The following is a 17,744-nucleotide window of genomic DNA, read 5'->3' as shown; positions in this document are numbered from 1 at the left end:
GAACACAGGGCCCCCAATGGAGGAGCTAGAGAAAGTACCCAAGGACCTGAAGGGATTTGCAACCCTATAGGTAGAACAATATGAACTAACCAGTAACCCCAGAGCTCATGTCTCTAGCTGCATATGTAGCAGAAGATGGCCTAGTCAGCCATCATTGGGAAGAAAGGCCCCTTGGTCTTGCAAACTTTATATGTTCCAGTACAGGGGAATGCCAGGGCCACGAAGTGGAAGTGGGTGGGTAAGGGCAGCACGGAGAGGGGAGAGTATAGGGGACTTTTGGGATAACATTTGAAATGTAAATGAAAAAAAAATCTAATAAAAATTTTAAAAAATGAATAAAATCTTACAAACTCTACCAATTGTCAGAGGGAGTATATTACCTCAAATGAATATTTTTTCATAAATTGTATTACCAGTTATTGAATAAAAGCTATTCTTTTCTCAGCTTCAGCATCTTTAATTTCCCTGTACACTTGAATTAACAATAAGTACTATAGCAATCACAAGTTCTGTGTCAATGAATTTTAATAACTAAATCGAATAACACTGACCTCACATTATTCTTTACAAAATAATACATGTATTACATATATCACTGCACATAACATAAATGCTATACAACAGCTAAGAAAATGTGTTAAAGAAGCAATGGAACATAGAGTTGGTTCTCAAATCACATGTAGAGAAAGTTGCTGGAACAGAAGGCTGATGATTGTCACAAGATGAAAGATAAATTCAGCCAAAGATGCTAAGGCACAAATCAGTCAGTCACAGGCCCACATAACAGGCACATTTGGTGACCCTTTAGAGTGTCTTCCTGAAGCTGACCATGTACCATTGACAAGGGACATCATGCTTGAGGTGGAACCTGGAAAAAATAAGTTCTTTCTCTGGTGCTTCCCCTAGGAGGATCCCCTGAGAAGTGGTCAGGTTGAGTGCTATGGTGCCATCATCTGGTATTACTACTTACATGTGTCTGGTACTACTGATTTCATTTTGAATAATCACAAGTAGAATTTTTAATTACCACAAATAGTTTGTCTCTTGATGTATTGGTAGGTAGATGGTGGCTTATTACTCGTTTAAACATGATATGGAGTTGTTCTACTTTAACCACTCTGCTCATAATGGAGTAACTCCCCCCAAGAAGAGAACTCCAAGTAGTGCATAACTCAAAAGCTGCTATTCTGTTCAGCATTGAACAGCTCAGATCACAGCACAGCCTGTTCTCTCTCATCTACCTTGTGACTCTGAGAGGAGAACTGCAGTGCCTCTTTGACCCAAGGAAATACACATTGTTCTTCTCACATCATGCATTACAGAGATTACCAGTGAAATATCCATGCAAGTATGTTCCAAACCTAATGGCCAAAAATAAGAACAATGTTTTTCTTAGATGCTAATAAATTATCCTGCTCAGGTTAGAGCAGCCATTCTCAACATAAATCAGAAGATTCCAACTGCAGTGGAAGGCAGCACATGGTATGTAGTCCTTAAAGGATATGTTAGTTTGAGTTTAAATTTCATGTGCCTGTCTTCATGTTATTTTGCCACTGTAACTAACTTTGTATTTCATATTATTGCTGTATGTTTGTTGAAATTCATAGTCCTGTTTTCTTATTGTTAGTGGAAGACATTAGGTGTTATTTTGAATGGAATTAAATGATATTCAGAAATTACTTGGCTGCACATGAAAATAACTAAACACGCTCATATCTGAGTATCTTTATCATGTCACAAAGTAATTGGTTAAGGAAAATGTATCAATGATAATCTATAACTTATAAAATTGTTATTAAATTGAAAAATTCTCTCATCAATTTACATATAAATATATACCAATAAAGCAGAAGCCTGCACCATGATTAAAATGATGTTACAGCTTAAGCAGATGCATTTTTAATGAAAATAATGCTACATGCATGATCTGATGTATGATTCTTTACTTAAAGATGCGTAGAGTATTTCCTTTAATAGCCAGCTTTTCATGAGTATAAGACTCTTCCCTTTGTAAGTGGTGTGACTACTAAAAACTCATTCAGATGAGCTCTTGATCTTTATTGATTGACATTATGCTGCTTTCTAGCCCTGTGGTAAAGTATAACAAAGAAGAATATAATGTTACATTATAGTACAAGATGGGCATTGGGTTAGCTGAGTGAACTTTTAGTCACAAATCTCCATAGGCCTTTGTTTGTATCACTAAAGGGTTAATTTGTTTAAAAAAATATATCACTTCAAATATTCTTCAGTGGTGATTTTGGTTTTATTTCTTGAATTTCAGTGAAATCATGATAAATACTACAATTTTCATCAGCAAACTGTGCCAGTAATATAATTGGATATATTGACCTTTTCTCTATGTTACAATTTATAACATTTTTTTCATTAGTTTTAAACCACTGAAATATTTTTGAGTTACCTGGGTACACACGACTATGGCAACCATAGTCTTTTATTCCCTAAAAATTTTGATTGATAAATTAATAACTTTTCACACATTACAGTTCGTATAATGTTACAGATCAGCAAGAAAATATAAGAAGAAGCCTGGGATACAAAGTGTCAGTATTGAAAGCAAACTCAGAGAGCAAATCCTGGTATGGAAGGTTGATGCCACTAGCTGAGGGAATGATTAAGAAGCCCATCCTAGCACTGCCAAGACACAGAGCAATTACGCACTGTGTCACAGGGCAGGTACTTTTTCGAGTGTTACTTGGTGTGTTATACTGAGGTGGACTATGCAGCATTGGCAGGCAAACCCACACCTCTCCTACTGCTCCTGAAATCTGATCCCTGAGTCTCATCTCCAGCTCTGTAGCTGGACACCTGCTGTAGTCTCCTTTCTGACCCCATCCCCAGGATTACAAAGACCTTATCCTCCAACCTTTCTGTCCCCAACTCATCCCAGTTACCCAGTCTCCAGTAACAACAGGCAACCATCAAATTCTCTGAAAAGTAAGAGAGGAAACAGAAACTACGGAGCAAAACACTCACCCAACAAAGACGAATCTAGATGTGAGCACCTAAACATGATCATTCCAAACCCAGATGCCTAGTTGCTAGCATTAAATCACAGTCAACAATAGCCAGGGCAATATGTCTGCATAGAACCCACCTATCCTACCATAGCAGGCCCTGAATATTCCAACATAACTGAAACAAAAGAAAAAGATCTTAAAACAAACTTTATGAGTATGATACAGATCCTTAACGAGAAAATGAATAAATCCTTTGAAAAAAAATCCAAGAAAATACACACAACAGTGTAAATAAATAAATACAACTGTTCAAGTCATGAAATAGTAAATAGAATCAATGAAACAAAAATGAGGGATTTCAGGAAATGAAAAATGTAGGAATTTGAGCAGTAACTAGAGAGGTAAGCTTCACCAACAGAACACAAGGAAAATCCACTAAGATTACATTTCAATTCATAGGATCTATGCTCCAAACACAAGGACACCCAAGTTTATATATATATATATATATATATATATATATATATATAAAACACTACTACAGCTTAGTCACATATTGACCTTCACACACTGAGAGTGAGATACTTTAATGCCACATTGTCATCAAGGAACAAGTCATCCAGACAAAAACTAAACAGAGAAATATTGGAGCTAACATATTATAAACCAAATGGACCTTAGAGATATTTATAGAATATTTTACCCACACAAAAGAAAATGCCTTCTACTCTGCACCTTATGGAAATTTCTCCAGAATTGACCATATTCTTGGACACAAGGCAAGCCTCAGTAGATATAAGAGTTTTGAAATAACTCCCTGCATCCTATCTGACAACCAGCAACAGAACCAACAGAAATCTTACAAACTGATGGAAACTGAATATATCGCTACTGAATGGAAACTAGGTCAAGACTAAAATAATGATAGAAATGGAGTACTTATTAGAAGTCAATGAAAATGATACACAGCATACCCAAACTTATGGGAAACAATGAAAGTAGTGGTAAGAGGAAAGCTTATACCACTAAGTGCCTACATAAGATCTCATACTAGCAACTTAAGAGCACACCTGAAAGTTATATAATGAAAACAAGTAATTACACTCAACAGGAGTAGAAGATGACAAACTCAGACCTAATAATAGACCTTTAGTGAATTTGTTCCCATTATGCTCTCATTTATTTTATTGATTGAATTTGGCTCAATGATAAACTAATGTGATCTTTAAACTTATTTTACAAGACTTTAACCCCTATATTGTATATAAGTGATTTAAAGGAAAAGTTGAAAGTAGAAGAAGATGTTGTGTATTGAGAAAGCAAAGTGATGAATTATGTTGTAATAGAGGAGGTGATAAAGCAGCAGCCAAGGGAAGGCAGTGGCTTCCAAAGGACACCAGGGTGGTGGTGCCCAGTCCATCATAGGTCACCGTGGAGCTCATATCACAGTACTGACAGAATCCATATTTGGAGAATTACATAAGGTTTGAAAGAGAGGATAGTGAAAGGATATGAATTCCTAAAACGTTTAATCTGGCCTTTTGTTTGAACAGAAGAGAAATTGAAACCAAATGGTGAGATTTCTATTGTTTTGTATTTGACGAATACTAAACTCTAGATTTGGATGGTTGCTGATTTATACAAGTTGAAGTAGTAAGTTACTTTTAAGATATATGGCTTTGTTTTGTTTTGTTTTTCCTCCCTTTTTGTACTTAATTAGAGGTTTGTTTTTATTTTTTTTTTTTTATAGTTTGATCTCTGTTATTTAGGGTTTCAGGGTTTCAAGGTCTTTTGTTGGTTTGTTGACAGATCATGTTTGCTTGCCCCACAGCACTGTCTGTACTATTTGTTTTGGAAACGCTTCTGAGCCTTGGCTCCAAACTTATTTTAGAGATATGGTAGGCCGACTTGCTAAACTTTGTCTTTCTCTAGCCTTCACATGCAGCTTATGCTAAGCTTAAGTTGGTAATTTTTTTTCTTGTGGGTAAATGACTACTGTTTTGAGAGAGAATAAAAGGTAAAACTCAGATGAATTATAAATTGTTTTAAGTAGAGCAACTATAACTTGAATACCTTTATGTGAAATCTCTTCCTAATACTTTAGAACTTAAAAAACTTAAAATAAAATACAAAAGCTTTCAACACTAAAGATAATGTTAACATGATAAAACTACATGTGAAGATGTGTCAGTAAAGAAACTAATATTTTAATGACATTGCCAGTACATTTTTCACTATAAATATACATAACTATGAGTCCTCTGGGCTACTAACTACAAATGGCATGAATACGTAAGCTGTTTCTTACCACTGCGAATTCATTTGTATTTTATATGTCTTAGTTTGTCATAAATTTCAGGCAGAAAATAACAAGGAAAATAATTTTGTAAATAATTAGTATTTATTTGTATATGCAAACAGGGAGATTAGAGAAATAATTTAAAATTAACTGTGTTTTCTTTTTTTTTTAAATTTAAGTAGTGTCTTTAAATTACCCGACCTGGTCATTTGTGTGTGTGTGTGTGTGTGTGTGTGTGTGTATTGCAGGTTCAGTATACTATAAATGAGGATATAATTCATGTCCTTATCTTACACAATACTTGGAACTTATTACAGTCATGTTATAGTCATTTACTGAGTACATAAGAGTGTTTACTACTCATTTGTTGGGTCTAGGAATAGTCGAGATGAAGTATATCTTTAATAAGTTTGTTTCAGGAGCTGAATGTGTAAATCTAAATATATATATATATATATATATTATAAATCAAACAGACTTCAGTAGCCTAACCTAAAAAAAAAGCAGTCATACATCAAAATGCTACTCATTATTCCTGGGAATATAAGCTTAGGCTAAAAATGTTCTTTTAGTTGAATATGTACCGAGTACACATGGATGGTGGGTCTAGGGAGAACATAGAGTATTGTGAAAGCATGAAATTGCATGTCAAATATAATTAAAAATCTAGTTTTGTTAAGGATTTTTCATGCACTTTGTTGTTGAGAAAGCAAATGAACTGTAATTGACAAAGAAATAATTGAGGCCTTTAACAATCTTAGCAAACCTCTCAGAACTGGTACTTTCTCATTTTATCACTTGATAATTGATATCACCTTCAAATACCTTCGTGTTTAGGATTTCTATCTTCCTTGCCATTAGGTTCCAGTTAGCCCTCACACCTACTGTTTTTCTAACAGTAACCTGGTCTGTTCATGTGACAAGTCACTTACCTCATTCATGCACAGTTATAAAAGTCTTCCTGATGACTGATCATTTCCATTTATACATATCTATAACCTGGTTTGTTCCCAATGGCAGGCGTGAACTTCAATTAATTTTTTATCATAAGTTTCTCCCCTTGAAGCTTTGGTAGCTTTTTCTTCTTATTTTGGAAGGTCTTGATCTGTTTTCCCCTCAGACATCATCTCATTGTATCTTTCAACTTTTCAGATGACTTTTAGTCATGCTGATATTTTTGTTCTCATTATTGATGCTTCGTAAGTATTTTAAGTATGTTATATTTGTAGGCATTCCTGATAAAAACACAAAATTTTCTAGAAGAAAATAGAGATTAATTGGTTACTCTGTTTTTATATGGGAAGAAAATATAACAATTACTTTTATATAGATACTTAAAACTATATAGAACTCCAATTGTAATTCTCCGGAATCGGTGATGTCATAAATGTTATGTAGTATAAATCAAATAGTGCAGAAACACCCATGTAAAACATACCCAAATATTCATATACATGCATGCACATGCATGCATTTCTGGAAAGGGCTATTAATTCTTCATTGAGAAAAAAATATTAAGACTTATTAAGAATTCGCAGAGCATTTATATAGTTTTCCTGAGAAAAATTTTGAATTTTTATTCATATTTTGACATTGTTATTGCTAATTGCTTTCAGTTTATAGATAGCTAGTACTGGACTATTGATTTGTGTTAATATTTATTTCATTATGTATTTTTTCAGAAATAAAATACTTGTTAGAAAGAATACTGCCAATAACATAGCAAATGAAATTCTTCCTGCTGCTTTCCCTCATTGGATTCTGCTGGGCCCAATATGACCCACATACTCAATATGGACGAACTGCTATTGTTCACTTGTTTGAGTGGCGCTGGGTTGATATTGCTAAGGAATGTGAGAGATACTTAGCTCCTAATGGATTTGCAGGGGTGCAGGTAAGACATTTACAATTCAAACGCTGAGTTTACTTCGTGTATGTAAAATTGTTTTCTAATGTATTTTAAATTTTTGAAGCAATATTTCACTTCACAGATAATTTTCATGAGGAAGAAAAAAATGGCAGGGATGACAACTTTATATTTTGTTTTCAGACATCAAGAGGCCCTCTTTATTGTGTTGGCAATGTTTTCAGTGATTCTGAAGCAATGGGAATGAATTTATATGGATTAAGTTTTCTACAGTATTTATTTATGTAAAGTAAGCCATGGGCTGATCATCTTAACTTGTTTATTTGTAGGTCTCTCCACCCAATGAAAACATCGTAGTCCACAGCCCTCCAAGACCATGGTGGGAAAGATATCAACCAATTAGCTACAAAATATGCTCCAGGTCTGGAAATGAAGATGAATTCAGGGACATGGTGAACAGGTGCAACAACGTTGGTGTAAGTGATCTGTCTTACCAAGTCAATTTTTTCAAAACCATGTTCTGTCTGTTTCTCATTCTTCTTGAGCAAAACGCTTCACACTTTTAAACTTCTTTCTTTCTATTTAGCTATAACTCAAAACTAATCACTGTTTTATGGAAAACTAAAAAGATTCTTTCATATGAACAATGTAAAGAAGAGAATTTACAAAGGAAAACTTTAACTTTTAATCTTTATGACCATACCCATTTTTTTGTAAACATTTTCTGATTAGAAATGAGAAATTTCAGCTGTAAACTAACTCCCATGTTAGGTGATTTATTTGTCCACTCACAATTCCTGTACTATTTCTTCTTTTACTAAAGACCAATATCTACCTGTTTTTAAGAGAGTGCAACTCAGATTAACTCCTTTCAAACCAATAATGTCTGCTTTTAAAAAGAAATCTAATTGTAGGTTTTTAAAATGTCATTTTGTTTTGATTTTTGTGATGATGCTTTCTAGTTTTCCACTTACCAGTTCTGTACATTCTCAACCAAATATTGACTATTGCTAATCTTCATTTCACATTGACTTTTTTTTTTGTCCTGTTGCAAATGAAGCTACAAAATATCTCTATCTCTATCTATCTATCTATCTATCTATCTATCTATCTATCTATCTATCTATCTATCTACCTACCATTTACCTATCATCTACCTACATATAGTTTTGTTAACATGCTGGGACTTTAATGATGGAAATGTGTAGCTGGAAGTGGAAACATGAGAACTAGAATCATGGTGCTCAGATGAGGAAAATTTTGAGAATTAAAAAAATAAATCTGGGTGTCATTATACACATGGTAGTTTTGGGAAAGCATTTGACATGTGGTTTTATTTTCCTTAGTTAACATAGTATAGGAGGTAGAAACTCAAATTAATATTCATAAACCTTTCCATAGTTATTTGATGGCTCAGGGAAGGTGCTAAAATATAATGTATATATATTTATATATACATAATATATAATTTATATATAATATGTCAATATATATGTTTCATTAGTGTGCTTCAGAGTTTAACCAGCTTAATTTTAGGACTCTAAGCTGCACTAAAGTACACATTCTTCTCTTCAGGTCCGCATCTATGTGGATGCTGTCATTAATCACATGTGTGGAGTGGGGGCTCAAGCTGGACAAAGTAGTACATGTGGAAGTTATTTCAACCCAAATAACAGGGACTTTCCTGGAGTTCCATATTCTGGTTTTGACTTTAATGATGGAAAATGTAGAACTGCAAGTGGAGGTATCGAGAACTACAAAGATGCTGCTCAGGTGAGGAAAATGATCAGAATTAAAAAAGAAATCAGGGACTTCTTATGCACATGGATCTTTTGGAATACCATTTGACATATGGTTTAGAATCCTTATGAAATATATTACTAGGAGTTAGAAATGCAAATAAATCTTCAACAACCTTCTCCTAGTTTCTTGATGGTTCAAGAAAGGTGCTAAATACTAAAAGATTTATGTTTTAATCCTGTAGTACATAAGAGAAGAAAAAAAGGAAAAAGAAAGGACACAAAAGGGTTTCCTCAATTAACTAATAATATTATCGATCTTATTTATGCCTCATCTAGACACAGTAGTGGAAAATATTCGAAGGGCATATCTACAGTAGGATGTGAATGTTCCCAGTTTTCCATGAAAAGGCTTTATGAAGCTTTTTTTTAATTGGTTATTAAATTTATTTACATTTCAAATATTATTCCTCTTCCTCGTTTTCCCTTCACAAACCTCCTATCCCATCCCCCTCCCCACTGCATCTATGAGGGAACTCCCCCACCCACCCACCCACTCCAGCCTCACTGCCCAAGCATTTCCCTACCCTGGGGCATCAAGCCTCCACAGGACCAAGGGCCTCCTCTCCCACTGATGCCAGATAAGGCAGTCCTCTGCTACATGTGCAGCTGGAGCCATGGTTCTCTCCATGTGTACTCTTTGGTTGGTGGTTTATTCTCTGGGAGCTCTGGAGGGGCGAGTTGGTTGATATTGTTGTTCTTCCTATGGTGTTGCAAATCTCTTCAGCTCCTCAGTCCTTCTACTAAGTACTCCATTGGGGTCCCTGTGCTCAGTTTGATGGTTGGCTGTGAGCACGGGCACCTGTATTTGTCAGGTTTTGGCAGAGCCTCTAGGGGGACAACCATATCAGGCTCCAGTAAGGAAGTGCTTCTTGGCAATAGTATCTGGGTTTGGTGTCAGCAGATGGGATGGATCACTAGGTGGAGCAGTATCTGGATTGCCTTTCCTTTAGTCCCTGCTACATTCTTTTTCCCTGAATTTCCTTTGGACAGAAATAGTTCTGGATTAATATTTTTGAGATGAGTGGGTGACCCCATCCCTCAACTGGGTCCGTACCCAACCTATGGGTATAGTCTTTACAGGTTCTTTAGACCAATCAGTGAATACTTGTTTAGTTGAAGGAAATCTTGGGTAAGAGGTGATATTTATATATTGAGTACAGTTTTGTTTTGTTTGTTTTTCTTAACAGGTCAGAGATTGTCGTCTGTCTGGCCTTTTAGATCTTGCACTTGAGAAAGATTATGTTCGTACCAAGGTGGCTGACTATATGAACCATCTCATTGACATTGGTGTAGCAGGGTTCAGACTTGATGCTTCTAAGCACATGTGGCCTGGTGACATAAAGGCAATTTTGGACAAACTGAATAATCTCAATACAAGATGGTTCTATCAAGGAAGCAGACCTTTCATTTATCAAGAGGTAATATAATACATATATGTACATATAAAATGACTTTGTTTTGTTAAACAGAAGATAGATGGAAGATTGTATTAAACACAATTTAATAAGTTAATGTTTGAGTGCTTTATAAATGTGCAATTTCTTTAACTCCCATTTATTTAGATATAATAGATGTAATTGTTTACCAGAATAAAGGTCTAAGGGAATGTAGAGAATTTATTTAGTCTGTGACATTATTGTACCAATTAGTGTATACTCCGGAACCATTATGCAATATCTTAGCTGCTGACACAAGTCAGTTTTCTAGGCTTAAATCTTGTCTTAAATATTGTTAAATGCATAAATTTTGGATAAGTTGATTAATATTTCTATGGGCATTTTTCATGTGAAGAAAGTTAATAATGTTTGTATTTGTTTTCTTTGGAGAATCTAATGAATTTGTAAGTCCTGAAATTGTTTATCTGACAGTAAGTACTTTGTTAGTATGAATATCTGAAATTTCAATTATATGTTAAGTGAAATATGTCAGCCATTTTTACTGGACAAAAATGATATTGTCATTAAATTTCTTTCAGTAATGATGTTAATAAAGGAATGAAGAAAACCACATTGAACATGAACAGTGTCAGAAATTTATTGGATATTATTTTTACATTTTAATATCATTTTGTTCAATGAAAATTTCCCCTATTTCTCTACTAGGTGATTGATCTTGGTGGTGAGGCAGTGTCAAGTAATGAGTATTTTGGAAATGGCCGTGTGACAGAATTCAAATATGGAGCAAAATTGGGCAAAGTTATGCGCAAGTGGGATGGAGAAAAGATGTCCTACTTAAAGTAAATACATCAAACTTTGTCATTTTTTTCTGTCACAGATCTGCTCTAATATTATCCCAATACACATTCATCTTATAAAATTCTAATTTATTGAATATTTATCAAAACATTAGCTATTAAGCAGGTTGATTTCTCTAAACAATAAAAATCATCTGGAATTAATAAATTTCATGTTAAATATCAGTAACAAGGTTTTCTTGTAACACAAAACATCACCTACAGATTTTTTTTTCTGTCTTTGATATGAATCTACTAGATTTTGGTAGTTACAGTCTACTAAAGTCAAGATATTACTTGAAAAATTCTACTACTCACAAATAAAACTGCAACGTGGCTCTACTGTTGCACTTCTACATACACTACATAAATTAACTTGAAATGTTTGCTCATCACACAGAGTGCAATATCCAGTTTTTTATTTGTTTTTCATTGTATATGCTGTGATATGAATATTTACCCTTCCAGAGACCATCTACATTGCAATCTTACATGAGCAATGTGGATGAAATGCAAGTAAGTTATATATAAAATTACCTAGAAGAAAATTTTCCTGTGGAATAATCATTTGGTTAGAACAATCATTAAATTCAAATAGACTATAGAAAGAAGTATAGATTTAGGATACTCTAAATGTTCTTTTCAATGAATAATATATGCATATATTTTTAAAAACTAGGAACTGGGGAGAAGGTTGGGGTTTGATGCCTTCTGACAGAGCCCTTGTGTTTGTGGACAACCATGACAATCAGCGAGGACATGGTGCTGGGGGAGCATCCATCCTGACATTCTGGGATGCTAGGTAGGTAAAGCTATTCTTTACATTTATACATGATCTTTGGTGATAGTAAAATTCTAATTTTCTATTGTAATATTGTTTTGTAATTTCCAGACTCTATAAAATGGCTGTTGGTTTTATGTTGGCTCATCCTTATGGCTTCACACGGGTAATGTCAAGTTACTATTGGCCAAGAAATTTCCAGAATGGAAAAGTAAGTTTAAATATACTTTTGAAGAAAGGGAAAGCAATCCTGTTTTTTTTTTTTCCCCATTATATATGTGTGAACCACATTTTCTTTCCTTTTTTCTTTTTTTTTTTATTGGATATTTTCTTTATTTACATTTCAAATGTTATCCCCTTTCCTGGTTCCCCCCACATCAGAAAGCCCCTATCCCTTCCCCCTCCTACTGCTTCTATGAGGGCGTGCCCCAACCTACCCACCCACTCCTGCCTCCATGCCCTCGAATTCCACTACACTGGGGCAATGAAACTTCACAGGACCAAGGGCCTCTTCTCCCATTGATGTCCAACAAGGCCATCCTCTGCTACATATAGGGCTGGAACCATGGGTCCCTCCTTTGTTGGTGTTTTAGACTCTGGAAACTCTGGCAGGTCTAGTTGGTTGATATTGTTGTTGTTCTTATTGTGTTGCAAACCCCTTCAGCTCCTTCAGTGCTTTCTCTAACTCCTCCACTGAGGACTCCATGCTCAATCTGATGATTGACTGTGAGCATCCACATCTATATTTGTCAGGCTCTGGCAGAGCCTCTCAGGAGACAGCTATATCAGGCTCCTGTCAGCATGCAGACTGCCACACCTGGGGATCCATTCCATATACAGTCACCAAATGCAGTCCTGTTTTAATTTCACATTAACTTGTCACACTAGAGACATGCCATCAAAATTATTTAATACAATTTTAAAATCGTAAGTATATTATCGAACTATGACCTGCTTTATCAGTTTGAAACAATAACTTGAAAGTTAGAGAAAAAGAACACAAAGTGAAACATAGGACTCTAGTAGTTCTTCCCTTGTCCATTTGATGTGGGGATTATGTATATCCTGAAAGGAAGAAGTAAGCTTTTGTTTATTTAACCAAAACAACTATTTGCTAGGTACTTTTGGATTTTTCTGTGGAATGTAAAGAAACTTTTCAGTTTAACTGAGGTTACCTTAAAAAATACACTAAATAAGTTATGTTAAATTAAGCACATAAGTTTGAAGATTTATTCAAGAGTAGTAAATGTTACAAAATATTTTGTAATACATTAATCTGAACAATTTCAAAGGCAGCTAAGGGTCTGGGGAGATGATTTAGAGAGTAAAGCTCTTGTAGGAAGAATAGAAGTTCAAGTCCGTGGGACCTTGCAATGCTGAGCTGACTTGGTGTTTTGGAATGCAAGAGCCCAGCAGATGGAGACAGCAGATTTCTCAAGTATCAAACTGGCCAACTCTGGCTTTAAAAACTTTGCCTTTTAGAACATAGAGAGCCTGCTGACACATACAGAGGTGGATGATTGCAGCCAAACATTGAACTGACCATGGGGTCCCCAATGTAGGAATTAGAGAAAGAACTGAAGGAACTGATGGGGTTTGCAACCCCATAGGAAGAACAACAATATCAAACAACCATAACTCTCAGGGTATAAACCTCCAACCAAGGAGTGTGCATGGAGGGACCTATGGCTCCAGCCCTATGCATACCAGAGGATGGCCTTGTCAGGCATCAATGGGAGAAGAGGCCCTTGGTTCTGGGAAGGTGCGATGCCCCAGTGTAGAGGAATTCGAGGGTAGGGTGATGGGAGTGAGTAGATGGGTGGGTGAAGCAGGACAAGGGGGGAAGGGATAGGGGATTTCTGGGGTGGGAGAAATTGGGAAAGGGGATAATATTTGAAATATAAATAAACAAAATATCTAATAAAAAAGGACACAGAGAGAATTTTGTTTTAGAAAGATATTTAAATGTGTTGACAACCAGGAAATGCATATTAATTTTTTGGAAAATGTATTACAGAATATCAGTACATATTTATTAGCACCTTTATTGAAAAGGTAGTATAAAACCAATTGATACTATATTTAAATACTTCACAGACATTAATATTTTTATATTACCAAACTGTATTTCTATTTTATAAATAATGACACTCTGGCATAAAGAACTTATGTATATTGAATCAGATTTTAAAAACCATTGGTACTGGAGCTTTTTTAAAAAGAACTTTTCATTGATTTATTGTGATTTTCACATCATGTACCCCAATCACACTCATCTCCCCATTGCTTCATATCTGCCTACAACCTTGTAACCTTCCTCTCAAATAAAAAAAAAAATAGCACAAGACAACTGAATAAAAATACCTCATTGTGTTCCACAATATACCCTTTTGTTCACATGTTTATTTGCAAATGTTGATAGCAATGAGTCATTGGTCTGGTTCAAGGCCTGTGGCTTCTGGTCCACCATCAATATTGAATGCTCTCCAGTTTGCTGGGGGAAAGCGGAAGACCATCTCCCCCTTGCATATGCCACTGCACAGCAGATGAGGGGTGGGGCTAGCTCTCCCATGATCACACACTGGGGCCAGCTTACCTTAACTTCTGCCATCAGGACCAGCTCGATTATGTTATACAGGTTTGGTACAGGGTCTGTGCTCCTGAGTAGGGCAGCCAGTGAGGGGCATGGCCTTCTCTTTGTAGCCTGTGGACATCTACATGGTCCCAGGTGGCAGTCCATACCAGGGATGTCCTAATGGACTTTAGTAGTAAATGAGCCATGGGCATCAACACAGACCCCTGCTGCTGCATGGCTATGAACCCAGACATTGCCCATTGCAACAGTATGAGTTGACTTCATCTTGGCCTCAGGTGACAGGACAAGCTACTCACATAACACTGTTCTCTCTACTCTCAAGTCTCCAGTTCTGTCTCTTCATAGTGCTCAAACCAGTCCATTTCTCTCCCATCTCCTTATCACATACTTGCACATCATAGTGGCTCCCACCGTGCGTGGGCCATGAAGCATACGGAGCTCTGCCTGCTTTCTGCCTCTCAGCATTGCTGAGCCTGATCTTTATTCCTGGTCTTTCTGATGTTAAAGCTCTTGCCATTTTAGTAACATTAAAGAAGAGAAACATTTAAGAAATTGTTGCATGGAAGACACCGAGTAAATAAAAATGTGCAATTCTGTGAAATATGACCTAAGACAACTATGTTATATACACTGAAATAGTAAATACTCAGTAGTGGTCTGTATAAATACTGGAGGAGTTAGAAACTAAGTAGATGCTATAGAGACTCAAGTAACAGAACACTTTGAGTTTAGTACCATTGAAATGCAACATGCATGTTAAAAACCTGATGCTTTTCCCTTTAATTAAGGATGTCAATGACTGGGTCGGACCACCAAATAATAATGGAAACACCAAAGAAGTGAGCATTAACTCAGACAGCACTTGTGGCAATGACTGGGTCTGTGAACATCGATGGCGTCAAATAAGGTAGGGATGTCCCATACAGATCTTTTGTAATAAAGTTGTTTAACCTTTTATTTTAAATTGTTGTTTAAGGGTACCATCATTTCACACAATACTGTGCTTTTAGGAACATGGTTGCCTTCAGAAATGTCGTCAATGGTCAGCCTTTTGCAAACTGGTGGGATAATAACAGCAACCAAGTAGCTTTTGGCAGAGGAAACAAAGGATTCATTGTCTTTAACAATGATGACTGGTAAGTGGATATCACTTAAAGTGGGATTATATACTATTATACTTTTTTATGAATGGATTTAAGAAATATAATATATTGTAACCTAAAAACTGTAGAAAAAAATGCTTGCTCTTGATGTGTTCAATTTTGTAGAGTTTGTTTTAAGTAAATTTTGATATTGCCGTTCTTCTTGATTCATTTTTACACTGTCATGTGCATATATTCCCATTCATACACTCACGTGACACCTGTATAAAAGACATAAACATTAAATAATAATCTTAAAAATCAGTGAAAGGATGGGCAGTATTGATTTCAAATTATCACACCCTCACTCTGTATCTCAACTATTTTTTTTTATTTCTTTGGTACACAATCTTAAAATATCTGCCTCTGTGTAATAATTCTCTTTTTCTTTGTGATTAATCTTTTCAACACATGATTATGGCTAATGGTTTTTCTCAGGAGACAGTTGTGTATTGGTTCTACAATCTCCAGTGACTGGCCTTCAGTCATTTGAGTTCCATGCATCTATCTCTTCCCCTTTGATAATTTCATCCTATATATAACTATACTTAGAGAATCTCTTTGCATGAATCTGAGTTATCTTTTGCTCAAGTTATCTTTTGCTCATTTAGAGGATTATATTAGTTTCTGTTTTGATGCTATGAGTAAACAGCATGACCAAGGGAACTTATAGAAGAAAGAATTTATATGTGCTTACAGTTACAGAGGTTTGACTCCATGAAGGAAAGGTATGAAGGTGGAAACTGGAAGGTGATGACTCACATTTTGAACCAAAAGCACAATACAGAAAGATCTGACTAGAAAACATGCAAGTGTTATTATTCTCAAAGATGCCTTCAGTGACAAAATTCCTCCAAATAATCCACATCACCTACTTCCCCAAACTGTGCCATGACCTAGAAACTAAGTTTTAAACTTATCATGAACTCTCTAACTCTCTCTCCCCCTCTCTCATATATATGTGTGTGCTTTTGTGTGTGATATAACACACACACACACACACACACACACACATATATATATATATATATATATATATATATATATATATATNATATATATATATATATATATATATATATATATATATATATATATACACACACACACACACACATATATATATAATATAAAAATATTGGCCATTAAATCATAATTACTATTTATAGAGCATAATTTTTAGACAAATATTCATTTTGGAGATAGTTTGATTTCTTATATTTGTATATGTTGAATTTGATTAGAGAATTAACTTTTTACTTTTTCAGGGCTTTGTCAGAAACTTTACAGACTGGTCTTCCTGCTGGCACATACTGTGATGTCATTTCTGGAGATAAAGTCGATGGCAATTGCACTGGAATAAAAGTCTATGTTGGCAGTGATGGCAAAGCTCACTTTTCTATTAGTAATTCTGCTGAAGACCCATTTATTGCAATCCATGCAGAGTCAAAAATATAAAATTTAAAATAAACACATATTGAGAGCATCAATCATTTGGATTTCCTGTCTTTTATGTAATTTAATTTTTATATTTCAATCACATTTAATAAAATGTATAGGCAATAAACCTGAAAAGGTAAAAAAATAAAAATAAAAAAAAGAAGCTCATTAAACTCATACATAATTGTGAGAAAATTACACCTAGGATTTTGACACATTTTAGAAGATTATCTTTAAATTATTTGTCAAAAGAAATTCTCATATTTATGAAGTCATTCTGACAAATATATTATCACATACCATTTGTTTCATGGTCTTCTAATTTCTCATTACTTTGCTCATGTTTACTCCATTGTCTTCTATTATTTCCTCATATTTTCACTAGGTCCTCTCTTCTTTCCAACAAAGATCTCCATCACATAATTTCATGTAATTTTTGCTTTGATTTTTGTGATTATGGTTGCAAGTTTCACCTACCAATTCTGTAAACTCTCAACCAAATATTGACAATTATTGATCTTCATTTCATACTGACTTTCTATCTATGATCTATCTATATGTCTGTCTGCCTATCTGTCTATCTATCTTCTATCTATCTATCTA

At 35.0% G+C, this 17,744-nt stretch overlaps 1 protein-coding gene across 3 annotated transcripts in view; it reads left to right on the top strand.

Annotated features, from left to right (window-relative positions):
- LOC110320987 (alpha-amylase 1) overlaps nt 1-17,191 on the top strand; it is a 27,760-nt gene extending 10,569 nt beyond the window's left edge. The window contains exons 1-11 of one of the 3 annotated variants that reach the window (XM_021197065.2): nt 4,374-4,555; nt 6,963-7,174; nt 7,477-7,623; nt 8,723-8,920; nt 10,137-10,367; nt 11,052-11,185; nt 11,862-11,984; nt 12,075-12,174; nt 15,348-15,466; nt 15,570-15,695; nt 16,970-17,191. In XM_021197065.2, coding sequence (XP_021052724.1) covers nt 7,007-7,174; nt 7,477-7,623; nt 8,723-8,920; nt 10,137-10,367; nt 11,052-11,185; nt 11,862-11,984; nt 12,075-12,174; nt 15,348-15,466; nt 15,570-15,695; nt 16,970-17,159 — 1,536 coding nt within the window. In that variant the 5' untranslated portion in view covers nt 4,374-4,555; nt 6,963-7,006 and the 3' untranslated portion in view covers nt 17,160-17,191. Of the gene's footprint in view, nt 1-4,373; nt 4,556-4,910; nt 4,999-6,962; nt 7,175-7,476; nt 7,624-8,722; nt 8,921-10,136; nt 10,368-11,051; nt 11,186-11,861; nt 11,985-12,074; nt 12,175-15,347; nt 15,467-15,569; nt 15,696-16,969 lie in introns of those variants that run through there. The other 2 variants (XM_029537472.1, XM_029537471.1) reach the window with 2 other exon arrangements.
- The last annotated feature ends 553 nt before the right edge of the window (nt 17,192-17,744 follow it).

This window comes from Mus pahari, chromosome 4, assembly GCF_900095145.1.
Source record: "Mus pahari chromosome 4, PAHARI_EIJ_v1.1, whole genome shotgun sequence".
In the NCBI taxonomy this organism is placed as follows: domain Eukaryota; kingdom Metazoa; phylum Chordata; class Mammalia; order Rodentia; family Muridae; genus Mus; species Mus pahari.
The sequence above is the reverse complement of the archived record's forward strand: the minus strand, read 5'-3'. Positions and strand labels throughout refer to the sequence as shown.